General features: G+C 40.2%; 1 protein-coding gene across 1 annotated transcript in view; it reads left to right on the forward strand.

Moving 5' to 3' along the window:
• The first annotated feature begins 603 nt into the window (after positions 1-603).
• atp2a2b (ATPase sarcoplasmic/endoplasmic reticulum Ca2+ transporting 2b) overlaps positions 604-15,226 on the forward strand; it is a 43,494-nt gene continuing 28,871 nt past the window's right edge. Inside the window, exons 1-5 of the mRNA XM_060935435.1 lie at positions 604-1,193; positions 4,196-4,213; positions 4,306-4,388; positions 7,995-8,099; positions 12,674-12,812. Coding sequence (XP_060791418.1) covers positions 1,073-1,193; positions 4,196-4,213; positions 4,306-4,388; positions 7,995-8,099; positions 12,674-12,812 — 466 coding nt within the window. The 5' untranslated portion in view covers positions 604-1,072. The remainder of the gene's footprint in view (positions 1,194-4,195; positions 4,214-4,305; positions 4,389-7,994; positions 8,100-12,673; positions 12,813-15,226) is intronic.

Genomic DNA, 15,226 nt, shown 5'->3' on the forward strand with positions numbered 1-15,226 from the left:
CAATAAAATAGCTGGACCATTCTGACACTAAAATAATAAAACCGATTAAAAAAAAAGTATCGATTAAAAGGGAAAAGCAAGAGTAAAAAGGTGGGTTTTTAATTGTGCCTTAAAAGAAGAGAGAGAGCTTCAATCTAGTCATCAATCTAGTCCCATAAAATCTCTCATAAAGTTACAGCTGTGAAAAGTGATTCCTTCCGATACTGTTTCGATTTTTTTTTTTTTTTACATCAAAATTCAACACAACGTGTTGGCTCAAATCAGGTCTATGAATCCAACTTGAAATGTTGCCCTATCAAATATGGCGGCGCTATTATCGTGTCTACCTTGGAGCTCATTTCCGTGAATGTTTGAATCATGGCTTTACGTCTTTTAAAGACTTTTCCTGTCTTCTTAATCCGTATAAATTATTGTTCTATTATTTCAACTTGCTGTATTAATATCTCATAATGAATTAGCGGTTAGGACTCTTGTACGAGCCGAGCTGTTTTACGTCAAGTCCAAGCGGACGCACGATTTCCGGGTTGCCTCCAGCCAATCAGCGTAGTCACGGACTTCCGGGTTGTGTTGAGCCAATCAAAGGCTTCCACATGCGGACACTGAGACAGCGTATGCGGCTCATTCGAGAAAAAGAAGTGAGAGAGGTTCGTGCTGGTGTGTTGTTGGTGGAAGCCGGTATTTTGTTGTTTTTCGGAATGAGTTGGAGATTTTTATTCATGACGGCAGGTCACCTGAAATAGTTTCAGGCGCGTTACACAAGGTTTTGACGTCTAAATGACATCACTGTAGATCCTCGCGCCTGACACCGGTTCGGCTAAAACTTAGCGGGTTGCGGTGAAGTAACGTTAGCTTAGCATAATCTCACAGAGCTGGATACTGTCCGGGTGCGCGCGCGCTGCATTGGATGCCGATAGCCACAGTTGCTAATTTCCTTCTGAATGATTTGACTTGTTTAACTGCTGTAAAGAGTTACTCGCGTATTCGGTTTTGCTCCTTTACTGAGAGCTAAAAGAATAGTGACACATTAGTACGTGTGGTCTTTTTTAATTTTAATTATAAACTCCGGCTGTACATGATGGAGAACGCTCACACCAAAACGGTAGAAGAGGTTTACAGCTATTTCAGCGTGAATGAAAGCACCGGACTCGGACTCGACCAGGTGAAACGACAGCGAGAGAGATGGGGATCAAACGGTAAGTGAGAGACTCAAACAGTTAACTTTTTAACAGTCTGTCTCGTTTTAATATCCGTGTAAGCTAGCTGAGTGAGTGAGAGAGGAACACTAGCCACGCAAATTAGCACTGTCATGTCTCTTCAGCGACATGTTTCACAGGTGATATTTCTGAGGAGCCTTTTTTTGAGGGGAGGAGAGGTTGGTATGACAAAAAAATTATGATAAAACGCCTCCGTGAATTAATATTCGCTGATTGCTCTGCGTTGCTGTGGGAAACGTGCTGCTCGGGCCTCGCTGCAGCCGGCAACCGTTAAAAAGACGAAATGAAAGTTGCTGACGTCATTGCTGACCCAGCCACGGTGCGTTCAACACCCTGAAGTCAAACAGTGTTTTCAAATAACAAGGCTGTCTTTTTAGCGCGCGTACTTTTTTTTTAAGAGCTTTGTTTTTGTACTTGTGCACAGTAAAATAATTTACTTCTATGAGAGATAAACATCATACTTTTGTTGCATATGAAGAAGAAAAATGAATATGCATTTTTCTTATAAAATAATCCCCAGCCGTGGTGCGTTCAATGTCATGAAGTCAAGCAGTGTTTTCAAATAACAAGGTAAATGTTTTATTTATTTATTAATAAGAGCTTTGATCCTTTAGTTTATAGAAGTAAAAAAAATGTTACTGTGCACAGGTTGTATACATCACTTTGTTGCCTGTGATTAAAATGAAAAAATTAAATCTTGGAATACATGTTTTGTTATAAGACAATCCCAGCCATGGTGCGTTCAATATCATGAAGTCAGTGTTTTTTTTTTTTTTTTAAGCTTTGTTGTTTTTGTACTTGTGCACAGTAAAATAATTTACTTCTATGAGAGAGAAACATCATACTTTTGTTGTATAAGAAGAAAAATGAATATACATTTTTCTTATAAAATAATCCCCAGCCATGGTGCGTTCAATGTCATGAAGTCAAGCAGTGTTTTCAAATAAGGTAAATAATTTATTTATTAATTAATAAGAGCTTTGATCCTTTAGTTTATAGAAGTAAAAAAAATGTTACTGTGCACAGGTTGTATACATCACTTTGTTGCCTGTGATTAAAATGAAAAAATTAAATCTTGGAATCCATGTTTATTATAAGATGAACGCACCATGGCTGGGGATTAATATCATGAAGTCAAAGTGTTTTTTTTTTAGCTTTGTTGTTTTTGTTCTTGTGCACAGTAAAATATTTTACTTCTATAAGAGATAAACACCATACTTTGTTGCATATGATTAAAATGAAGAAAAAAAATTAGTATGCATTTTTCTTATAAAACAATCCCCAGCCGTGGTGCGTTCAATATCTTGAAGTCAAGCAGTGTTTTCAAATGAGGTACTTTTTTTTAAAGAAGAGTTTTGATGTTTTTGTTTATAGAAGTAAAAATGTTACTGTGCACAGGTTGTGTACATCACTTTGTTGCCTCTGATTTAAAATGAAAAAAATTAAATCTTGGAATACATGTTTATTATAAGACAATCCCCAGCCATGGTGCATTCAATATCATGAAGTCAAACAGTGTTTTCAAATAACAAGGCTGTCTTTTTAGTGCACCCACTTTTTTTTTTTTGTGCCTTCGCCACCGTAAGGTGCAGGAGGGATTATGTTTTCGGGTTGTCTGTCTGCCCGTGCATCCGTCCCGAAACCTTGTGAACGCGATATCTCAAAGGCTAATGGAAGGAATTTCACCAAACTTTCACCATTTGTGCGCTTTGGGACAAACATGAATTGATTAGATTTTGAGATCAAAAGGTCTAAGGTCAAGGTCACTGTGAGGTCAAATGTCTGTCCGCAAACCTTGTGAACACACTATCTCCAAGGCAGATGAAAGGAATTTCACCAGACTTTCACCATTTGTGCATTTGGGGACACAGATAAACTGATTAGATTTTGAGATCAAAAGGTCTAAGGTCAAGGTCACTGTGAGGTCAAATGTCTGTCCACGTGCGTCCGTCCCGAAACCTTGTGAACGCGATATCTCCAAGGCGAATGAAAGGAATTTCACCAGACTTTCACCTTTTGTGGATTTGGGGACAAAGATAAACTGATTAGATTTTGAGATCAAAAGGCCTAAGGGCAAGGTCACTGTGAGGTCAAATGTCTGTCTGAAAACCTTGTGAACACAGTATCTCCAAGGCAAATGAAAGGAATTTCACCAAACTTTCACCATTTGTGGACAAAGATAAACTGATTAGATTTTGAGATCAAAAGGTCTAAGGTCAAGGTCACTGTGAGGTCAAATGTCTGTCCGAAAACCTTGTGAACACAATGTCTCCAAGGCTGATGCAAGTAATTTCACCAGGTCACGATTACTGTGAGGTCAAATGTCCATCCCCAAATCACAACTTAAGGCGTGTAGTCTACCAGGCGGAGGCATCCCCATCGATGCCGTTGGCGTCGAGTTCTATCTAGTTTTTAAAGATCTTTGTTTTTGTACATGTGCACAGTAAAATATTTTACTTCTATGAGAGATAAACATCATACTTTGTTGCCTATGATTTAAAATGAAGAAAAATTCTTAATATACATTTTTATTCTAAAACAAACCCCAGCAGCGGTGTGTTCAATATCATGAAGTGCAAGTGTTTTTCAAATAAGGTTATTTTTAGAGCTTTGTGTTTTATAGAAGTCAACACTGTGCACCAGGTATAAACATCATACTTTGTTGCCTATGATTAAAATGAAGGGGGGGGAGAAATTAGCATGCATTTTTATTATAAAATAATCCCCAGCCACGGTGCGTTCAATATCTTGAAGTCAAGCAGTGTTTTCAAATAAGAAATTTTTTTTTAAGAGCTTTGTTTTTGTGTTTTATAGAAGTAAGAATTTTTCTGTGTATGAGCTATATATCATACTTTGTGTGTGATTTTAAAATGAATATTAAAGCTTACTGTACATTTTCATTGTGAAACAATCACATTCATGCATCTTGACCTTTTTTTTCCTCTGTCTGTTTTTGGGGTGAACCCTTGCTCGGCCTACAGAACTGCCAGCAGAAGAAGGTAATCCTGTTTCCTTGCATTTGCTCTTCATATACATATCTGCAGTGACTGTGCTATTTATTCATATTTGTTTGTATTTCTTTGTTTCACAGGTAAATCACTGTGGGTGCTGGTGATCGAGCAGTTTGAGGATCTCTTAGTCAGGATTCTTCTTCTAGCAGCATGTATATCATTTGTAAGTACTTTGTTAATTCTGTTCACGCTAAGGGGGTGGACAAAAGGTCTTGAAGAGCATGTCTGACTTTAGGTTCTGTGATTCGTGGGTGTGAGATAGATTTAACTTGGTTGCACAAGTACAGTGTGGCTTATACTTCTGTGTAGAATCTCTGCTGTAGTTGTGGCATAGTTCAGTTCACTGACATGCATATTGTAACTATTGTTTGGTCCACTTAGTAGTGTTGCATTTCACAAGATCAAGAAGTGGTGCACACATGAGTAAAAGTAACTTGTTTGATGTATATCAGCTCCAACTCTGGCATGACCCGCTCGGTTTCAGTCGTCATTGTTTGAAGTGCATGAAGAAACTCAACACAGTGGCATCAAAACTCCATCGCCAGTTAGCGTTTTGGTGGTGTGATTGCTGAGCAGCACAGACGCATCAGCTCACGACAGCGTAGGCTACTTGCATAGGCTACGGTGTAAGCTCTGTGTTGAGCCTACGTACAACAATAAATCAGCTTCAAGGAATAAAATGTTTTTGAGGCCTGCTGTTCTAGGAAACTGATCAGCGACAGGGTGTTTTGATGCAGCTCGAGTTGCCAACCTGAAGGATTTTTCTATCATTGGACATCCCAAAGTGTTTATTCTTCTTGTACAACAATATGCCGACATCACAATTTTCTCTTTTAAAGAATGATGCATTGAAATTTTCTCCATTGATAGTTCCAATTAATGTTGCAGTACAAACACTGAACAAGCTTTTTTTTTTTTAAATAACTGTTATAGCAGCTGTAAACTGTTGTTCCTCCATCAGCCTCCCCCTGCCCTCGAAGTTAATGTCTACACTTGTCATGTTACTAAGAAGGCGCAAAGTCCTCTGTTCTGAAGACTTTCCCATGGCAGAAAATGTCATTAAGTGACATGTAAAATAAGTCAGTTTGGCTTAAACTGTATGGTCTATCTTGTGACTATAGAAAGAGCATGTTCATTAAGAAAAAATTGCTTTGCCTTTCAAGGAGCGTCATGTCAAAGCCATGCGGTTATAGAAAATGAATCCGCACTTTACGACCAGTCAATGAAGAGTTCAGCTTTACTTTGGGATTATTATATTTAGCAGAAGAGTAGCTGATAATGTGTTGCCCGTTTTAACCTTGTAACATGTGTCATCAAGGTGCTCAGTGATAGCCTGAAGATCAGGCCACATGTTTCAGACAGTGTTGACGAGGGTTTCAGCTGTGGTAAGTTATGCTGTCGGAATGACGCGCATGGTGTGTTTTTAAGAGGGCTTTGAAAGCTGGAATGTTGTGAACAGCATGTGTGATTTATGATCCTGATCATTCGTGTGACCTCAGTAACTTTACACAACCAGTTTCCTGTTGCAACCGTGTTATCATGAAGAATGCTTTGAGAAGGCAAGGGACTAAGATATGCGTGGAAGTTGGCAGGAGTGAGAGTGTAGCGTTTCACCCAGTAACCTTTCCATCATCCCTTATTAGCCAGCTCCTTGTCGTGTACCAGAGTGAGCGAGCTGATGACAGCCTGGAATCTGGGCTGTAAATCAGTAGTGCGGTCTTACGGATTCGCTCGTACCGAAGTGTTCCTTTCTCACTAGGTGTCCCAGGGGAGTTTGCGTCATATGGTCAGCCCTTTGTGCCCTATCGCTGCCTGCTACGTTTACTAAAGGATGCATGACTGCATTCCTCCTGAGATTGGTTGGCAGCTTTTTTTTTTTTTCGTCCGAGTTGATGTGATGCTTGGAATAACATCCTGTCTGATTTGTTGTAGCTTTGTACTAAAATCATTCATGAAAGAGCAACATGCTTAGTCTTTTTTTTTTTTTTTTTCCTTTTCATTTTTACTTATTTAGAGCTGGCCTGAGGGGATGTTATGCGAGACGTTTTCTGGAAACTTGCACATACTCACATAAATAAAGATGCTACTAATGGTGGATAATTAGTCCTCAGAGAATTACTGTGTATCAGTAGAAGTACAATTACATGCGTGCGCGCACACAGTAGTGTAGATGTTGTGGCTAAAATGGTGCTGATGATTATTATTATTATTTTATTTTTTAAAATTGTGTTAAAAGTACAGTTGTTTATTTTACAGCTGAAGTGTGTTGTTGAGCTGATTTTGTGCTGACAGTAATACAATGAGGTCCAAAGCCATGAAACACGCCACACTTGAAAGTTTGCGTAAAATCAAACTTGCATATCTGTGCTCATTTTGTGCGCATGTTTTTGTTTCTTTACATTTGCATATAAGAACTGTTAGGCGAACATAATAGGAGCTAAAGCCAACGTGTTTGCATGATGCTAACTTTTGGTCGGAAGCATCCTTGACTTGTTTTGAGCAGCAAGCATGCTTGTAAATTCCTTTAAAGGAAATTGAAAACGCATAGCCTGGAAAGTCGAAAAGTTTCTATTTTAATGCTTGGCTTGGCGTGTGTGGGTATAAATTTATGCGTCCACAGGAAATAACTGCTGCTGTTTCTCAGCAACCAGCCCAAGATGTTGGTGTTTGGGGCGGTTTTATGTATCGGTGTATCTTTTGTGTGCTGTGATGATTGTTTGTGTGTGGTTAATTATGAGCCTGTGTAGTGCAGGTAGCTTTCACTAAATATACCCGATCTTAGTCATTCAGTCATTGTGTTGGATGCTATTCGGAAGATTGGGGATGAATGATTAGACTTTAGCTGCTTCCCTGGATCTCCAAAACGGCCATCTGTCTCCAGTTCCGAATGCATAATGAGCTTTAACATCTTCATACGTTGAAATGCTGCAGTGCGATGAGCAGAAGAGTACGTGTTAAACGTAACTCTCCTCACTCTGTTAGTTCGTTTGCTCATGTCCTATATTTAAAAAAAAAAAAATGCATCTTCTATTTGGTTCACTTCTCAAGTTGAGTTGATTCAAAGGCGACTCACTTTCTCATGGTAATTGAGTCACGTTCATGGCACGTGTCTACAAAATATTACACAGCAGCTTGCTGTGTATTTCAGTCCAAGTATGAAGAATGACAGCAGCTCATGTCTACAAAATTAGTGGTTTTGGTTTGCTTCTTCAGTTGAGTTGATTCACATTCTCAGGGCAGTCGAATCATTCTTGGGTTGATGGTTCACATCTACAAAAAAATACAGGTGTGATGTTTTATTTCAGTCCAGGTATGAGGACAGCAACAGCTTGTGTCTACACACACACACACACACACACACACACACACACACACACACACAAAAACCCAGCAGGTTTGATTCACTTCAATTGAGACATGATAGAATCAAGTCATTTTCTCAAAGCACTTGAATCTTGCTAGAGTTGACTTGGAAGCAGACCTAAACAAACTCGCTAAAAATGCTTGCGAACCAGTTATTTTGCTGCTGTGTGATTTGTTGTGTTGTCAGCTGCCCAGAGAACCCCAACAAAGACTGGGGGGGGGAACACCAGGGTTCAAACCCAGCCTATTCCCAGACCTTTCTGTGAAATGACTCCAGTTCTTGATATTATACTGCATCTTTTTGTCTCGGGGTTTGAAGCTGAACATGAGCAAGTGCTTGGATGAGAACATAACATAAAATCCAGTATGAATAACTGTTGACACTTTCATTTCTTTTCCTCGCTAGGTACTGGCTTGGTTTGAAGAGGGAGAAGAGACCATTACGGCTTTTGTGGAGCCTTTTGTAATATTGTTAATTCTTATAGCCAACGCCATCGTAGGAGTTTGGCAGGTAAGTTTACTTTTTTTTTTTTTCCTTTTCCTGTTTATTGTATGAGAAGTGTTCACACAATTAACTGCTGGTAGTGGCATTTTGCAAGTACAGTGAATGAAATGCAGTTGAGAACAATATGGAATCTAAACATGATGGGACAAAAATGGTGAACGTGTGTGTGGGGCTAAAAGCAACGCTGGAATTGTGTGCGTTCAATTGATGATACTTGGATGACATACAGGAGGCATTCGGGATTGTGTTGTCTTCGAAATACTTTTTGGCAGTTAAGTTATATAAGTGTTGAGTTATATAAATACTTGTTGTTGAAGAAAGCACACAAACGACAACCTATTAGAACGAGTACATTTAATGTAAATGTATGATTTTGCACATGGAGCACCTGTTAAGTACCTTGACCAGTCAGGTTCAACAGCGCATCAACATGCAGCTTTTATCAGCTTGTGCTCTCAAACGTCTTTTTAAAATAATAAATCGCAGGATTTTTTGGCTCTGTAAGAAGCATTACCCATTTCAATGGATAAATTTGTTGCGTGATGGTTTGACATCTTTGGTATGCAGTGAATGTGCTTATCTTGGTGTTCCTTTTTTCCTCAATGAAACTGTCCTGGCTATGAAAAAAAGCACATGGTGATCTCGTTTCTGCTCGTCTTAAGAGAGACCAGCCTTTCCAGTCTAGAGCCGAGAGCCTCCCCTCCCTTCCTCTACCACCTCTCATGCCCTGAAACCACTGTCCCAGTTTCACTGGTTTTATTTTGGTCACTGGGCTTGTCTGAGAAATTCTGTCCTTAATGTTGAAAATGGTGAAGTGTATCTCAGGGTGTTCAGAATTCAGTCTTTCATGCCCTAGTGACGTTCTTGTGAGCCATGTTTTCCTGTTATAAATCTGGAAATACTCGCTTAATTCCCATTTCCTTTGCTCAGTAACTCAATGTTCATGCTAGCAAGCAAGAAGTGAACGTTTTGTTTTCTACCTACGTGTTCCGTGCAAATTGGGCAAACCTGAATGATTAGGCCAAACAAAAAAAATTACTTTCCTATTAAATGCCTTGAAAAATTAGGGTAGGTCGGTAGGTTTTTTTTTTTTTTTTTTTTTTAATGTTTCCATGGCTATCACCACTCTTTTTCCTCCATGTTCACAATAAAATATCCACCCACCCATCCAGCACTCTGTCTGAATGCATATTTGCAGGTATTCTGTTTTCAGAAATAAGCACTAAAGAGCACTTTTCAAAGATTTATTTCGAACCATACACAAGCTTCTCGCACTGAACATGTGCGATGAACTGTAAAGATCAGTTGTTCAGTGTCTATGGCCTGTAGCAAATGCCTTTTTGAAGGCACTTGTTACATACTTCAAGAGCTGTTTTAAATCTTTTTCTCAGATCTGGTTTAACACAGAGGTTTTAAGACAATATGGACAAATGTCTGTTCATCCAAATCCACTGCTATAGTAGGCTATTTCAACAGGATCTGCACAGTTGAGAGGCATTCTGACACCACAAACTGAGGCAAGAAAGTGTTCGGGGGGTATTACTGGCGCTCTGCAAGAGTACTCGAACTCTGACAGCAGCACAGTTGTTGTCGGTGTGTCAACCGATGCTTCGCGTATATGATTTCTATGTTTACTCTAGAACTACTGGTACAAGCTAACAAATCTTGAGTGTCTTTAAATGTCTCTTTTTCTAGCTACATAATTTGTCTAAGACTGGGCTTGCGATGTGCAAGACACGTCTTTCAGCACACGTCACTGCCATTTTCATTGCTTCCTGTTAGAGGTGGTCACGCGCATGCGTACAATCGGCCGTTTATGATGTAAGAGACACTCGCGCTATGCATAACGTACGGACGTTGGTCTATGACCAGGGACAACCACGCTGTGTGCATCGCGTGAACGTTTTATGGACTGATGCCCCTTTTCCACCAAAGCAGTTCCAGGGCTGGTTCGGGGCCAGTGCTTAGTTTGGAACCGGGTTTTCTGTTTCCACTGACAAAGAACTGGCTCTGGGGACAGAAAAAACGGTTCTAGGCTAGCACCAACTCTCTGCTGGGCCAGAGGAAAGAACCGCTTACGTCAGCGGGGGGGGGCGGAGTTGTTAAGACCAACAACAATAACAAGACCGCGAAAGATTGCCATTTTTAAGCGACGAGAAGCAGCAGCTGTACAAACGCGAAGTCATTTATTATTATTGTTGTTGTTGCCGCTGCTGCTGCTGCTTCCGTGTTTTTGCTTTGATATTCGCGCCAAGGTTTATGCAAATGTAGCGCCGTAACTTCCGTATACAGGGACGTAATGACGTATGCAGCGACGTAATGACGTGGCGCCGCTTAGCCCCACGAGCTATAGAAAAGCAAACTGGTTCTCAGCTGGCTCGCAAGTTGAACGAGTTGTGAACCAGCACTGGCCCCGAACCAGCCCTGGAACTGATTTGGTGGAAAAGGGGTATGAGAGGGGGTCGGAAAGGCCCGGGGTTGGGTAACCGAAACCAAATTTATTTATTTATTTATTTATTTATTTATTTATTTATTTTTGGCCTTATCTCAAAGGATTCCTAGAACCAGTTCTACAGTCTTCACATGCAACTTTTATTTTCTAATGATTGATTGATTAGTTCGTATTTACTGTGGCACCCAAAAATGGAAGAAAAACTGTGGTCTTGTCTCATCTTGTCCTGTTCTACAAAGACACAAGTTTGGAAGCAGTGAACAGTTAGTTTGCTGTTACCGTTTCTCACCGTAACAACAACAAAAAATGCTTGACCGAAACGGTGAACGTGATGAGTGACTTGTTGCGTGTTGGTTTGAAAGCAGGGTTAGGGTTAAAGACTTTTAAGGTGTGTTCTTGGCTTGGGGGTCACCCTTGGGATCTATCAGCTAATTATCTTTCGTCCCTGTACGAGCATCTTTTCAGTCTGCGGTATTGTCGGGTCGTGCCGCTTTACACACCTGCCCTGGCGCTTGTACTAAAGATTTGCACACTAGAGTAAATTGCTGAGGCTGTTCCTCAGCAACCAGCCCAGGGAGCATCCACTAAGGGACAAAGTTGATAATGTTTTATTTATATTTGCTATCTGGGGTGTGTGTGTTGAGGGCAAATGGCAATTTAAAAAAATAAATAAAATAAAAAAATTAGTGCCCGTGTTTGTATGGTCATAGAATGGAAGATGCTTCACCATAAAACTTATGAAGTGACTTTAAGTAGTTTCTGATGATGCACAGCCATGTGTAGGATCACCATGTCGAAGAATAACATCCTAAAGACATTTGGAAGAAAGCTTGAGAGGAACTGAAACTCAAAAATGGAAACCCACCATTTTCTGGTTGACCAGTCGGTCAGTAGGAAGAGCTCGTGATTTTTATTCGTGATTCTATTCAAGGGCTTTTGTCTTTACTTTTTTTTTTTTTTTAAAAGTGAGGATGTGACGAGAGATTTGAGTATGATCTGGGGTAAATAGGATGTTATTTGTTAATGTTGTCATGTGTTCTGATTTAAACCCAAACCACAGCCCAAAGCAACCCCAATAAAGCAGTTCCATGCAAACTCTTTCTACCATGATTAAACACTGCAGCTTGTAACAAAACAAATCTGCGGGTCACCGTTTTCAACAAATAACCCCAGATTAGTGTCTGCAGTTATTAAGCCATTTCAGAAAATACTCCAGAATGTTCTAGTGTTTTTTTTTTTTTTTTTTTTTTTTTCCCCGTCCCCATCCTTAAATGTCATCTCATTATCTCTAGCCGCTTTGTCCTGTTCTACAGGGTCGTGTTGTATTTCCTTCTGTCTTGGCTCAGCCCGCTGTTACCCATATTGGGGTTTTGCATGTTGTTTCCATCACAACATGTCCACCCGGGCTTTCCTGGTACCGTGAGTGCCTGAGTTAATGTTATCTGATGTAAAAGGAAACCTTTCCTTAAAACATGGAATGTAGTATGTTATGTGTTAAATGATTGCGTTTTAAACGATTGCTAATTTCCCCCTGAAACAGGGGTGGACAAATGAATCATGAACTAAGCAGCTGGGCAAATAAAATCTCCAGTGTGAGGCCTGATTGTCTGGAAGTGATGGCTAACATTGTGTATATTAAATGGCTATTCCATCTTCTGATTAAAGCCAATAGAGGCCTCTGGCCAAAAAAAAAAAAGCTGCCAAATAAGTCAGCACCAGCAACTTTTTCACTGAAAGCATGAGCATGTTTTAATTTTGGGATTGTGAAACAAGTCTTAAATTGTATCTGCTGGTACACCTGACATTTATGAGGGGGAAAAATGAATTCCCGTGATGCACCTTGCCCCTTATTGCGTCTCCCTTTATTTAAGGTTAATAGCTAACTATTTTTGGCACATTGCTTTTGTTGGCCTTGATCATAAACGAGGCTCAGATCTGTGATGGCAGTGGTGTAAAGTTCCTCAAATTACTGTGCTGCGAGATAAGCACCAAGTGATTATACTCTTGATTTCAGTGCCTTGGCCGCCACACCCACAGAGTTCTTGATCCTGAATGTACAGCATGTAATCTGTTCTTTTGTTCAGTGTTGTCAGTGTGTTTTTTATTTTTGTTTTAATCACGCTTGCAGGAGAGAAATGCAGAAAATGCTATCGAAGCCCTCAAGGAATACGAGCCCGAGATGGGAAAAGTGTATCGGCAGGACAGGAAGAGTGTCCAGAGGATCAAAGCCAGAGATATTGTTCCTGGAGATATTGTGGAAGTGGCTGGTAAGGATATCTTATTTTCAGAGTTTGCTGATATTAAACACCAGCCAGAGCGTGTGCGATTTGGTAAGCAGTCTCATCACCGTGAACAATGGCTGGCTTGAGGTCATCATGCTGCTCAGATGGTCTCTAATGTCTGTGAATGATCGAGTTACCGATGGGTTGGTTTTGTACTTTCCCTGTCGTAAGTTCAGCTGTGTTGATCACGCAAGGTCAGGGTGTGTGTAGGTTTTTAGATGAAAACGTGCCTCAACATGTGAGAAAGATGAGAGGTGATCAAAGCTGTGCGTCACTGCTTCTTTGTATTGAATGTTGTAATAAATGCAGCTTTGTCAAAAAAAACAAAAAGTCAGAGTACCGATGCAGGAAGGAAGAGAATCTGCTAATCCGGTGTATCTGCTTCAAACCCTGGCAGCGTTTAACCTTTTCCGTCCTACCATCGTTAATGTCAGTGGGGCCAACTGTTGAAGGATTATCGACAGTGCCCTTTGCTCCATGTTGTGCCATGCGCCTTTTTATTCAAGTTGATGACAAGATAAGGGATTTTGTCTTGGTGGGTGCTCAAATTTTTTAGGAAACCATTAAGATTGGCTTAAGAAGAAAAAGAAACTCTAACAATAATACAATTGAAATGATGGCCGGGGGGAGGGGAGTTAAATAAATAAATAAATAAAGCAGTGAGAAGTAATAAACCCACTGAAAAGTTAGATAAAATGGAGCTAACGAACAAATAAAACCACATTATAAAATAAAAGCAGTACTAAAAGGATAATAGCACGGAAGGTCATTTTATTAAAAAAAAAAAATGTTTTATCCTACAATAGGTCTGGACATCTGTTATTGTCAAAGGGCTAAAATATGTCCATAGCTAGGACAAGATACTAAACACCCCACCCTCTTTCAGATGCACCTCTACTTTTGCTTTGCATGTTTTTGAAAAAGTGCTTATACTGACGATGTTGGAATAAATGTACACTTTGTGGTGTATTTTTGAAAATGTAACTTCTAGGAAATAAAGCTGACAATGTGTTTTAAACAGATAATGAGTGATGGGTATTTTTGAAGCGGTAGAAAGTCTTGCTGTGCTGCTTAAAACTAGATAACAGCCTGACGCTTTGCTAGCAATTCTGGTTGTGCCTGGTTACACTCGGAGAGACAATGCATGATTTTTAACTAATGTCTGCCAAGAAAGCTGCAGTTTTAACCACATGAACAATGGTATGGTTTTTGCGTAAAGAACGCCACTACCACATCTAAAGTCCTTCCCACGCCATATGGCGCATTAGGTGGCGCCGATCTCCGTTTCTGTAGCCCTTGGCCTCTCGCCTATTACATAGCTAGGGTTACAGTGGGGTGTTGGTCCTCTGGTAACCGCGAGAGTTTGCCTCCCCACTCGCATCTGTATTGCAGCGTGCTTTGCCAGACGGCAGTAGGTACCATTTTTATGATGGTATTTGGTATGACCCGATCGAGAGGCGGACATGCTAACCACTAGGCCAACTCGCGGGTCACTACCACTTCAGCAAAAAAAAAAAAAAGTACACACACACTCACTCCTCAAACCTGCATTCATGAAGTGATGTCAAATCAACATGGTTGCTCACAGTATGAGCAATAAACAAAGCACACTCCTTAACTTGAAATGAGTTATAGTGTATAAACAAGTGTTCACTTTCGATCAAGCAAAATCAAACCCGCTCTGTAGCTCGAGCGCACAGTGGACGAAAGTTGACTCAGTTCTGACTTGCCACTTCAAAGGTAGGTCGAGTACAGCATAACTGACGCTCTGGAAGCCCCACGCCCTTTTTCCATTTAACTTTAGGTACTTCTTATCTTGATTTTCTTGTTTGAATGATGCATCCTTGCTTTGTCAAGGAGGGGAGATTTTATTTGACATCTCCAAGCCAATCAATGAACGTTTGACTTTAGATGCTAGTGCACACACACAAGGGATGTGCATCTCGATCGCTGAGGCGGATCCGATACACATCGATGCACTGTGAGCGATCTACTATATTGAGTGGATTATGAAGTAACCGCTAATGTGGAATGATGCAGTTCACCCCTGTTGTAATGCAGCGCTTTTCAATGCGATAAGCAAAATAATGATGCTGTGCAATTTAATATGGTAGCTTATTCTCCTCCATGATAATCCTTCATGTGACTCGAGGAGGGACATTTAATTGTGAAATCCCATTGGCTCCATGCCTTCAACTTGCACAAGACTTGGCTTAAAGACTTGACAAGAATTGACCACAGGCAGCAGTGGAGATGAGCACATGCTCTTGAACGGTTTAGAAAGAAGGATTCGATCTAAACAAAATTATTGGTCAGATTTCTAAATAATAAATGCATACTGCTTCCTACTAATGATGAATAAATCGGGTTTTATAGATGCAAAGATATGATGCATCCCG

Source organism: Neoarius graeffei, chromosome 12 (assembly GCF_027579695.1).
Source record: "Neoarius graeffei isolate fNeoGra1 chromosome 12, fNeoGra1.pri, whole genome shotgun sequence".
Classification (NCBI taxonomy): Eukaryota; Metazoa; Chordata; class Actinopteri; order Siluriformes; family Ariidae; genus Neoarius; species Neoarius graeffei.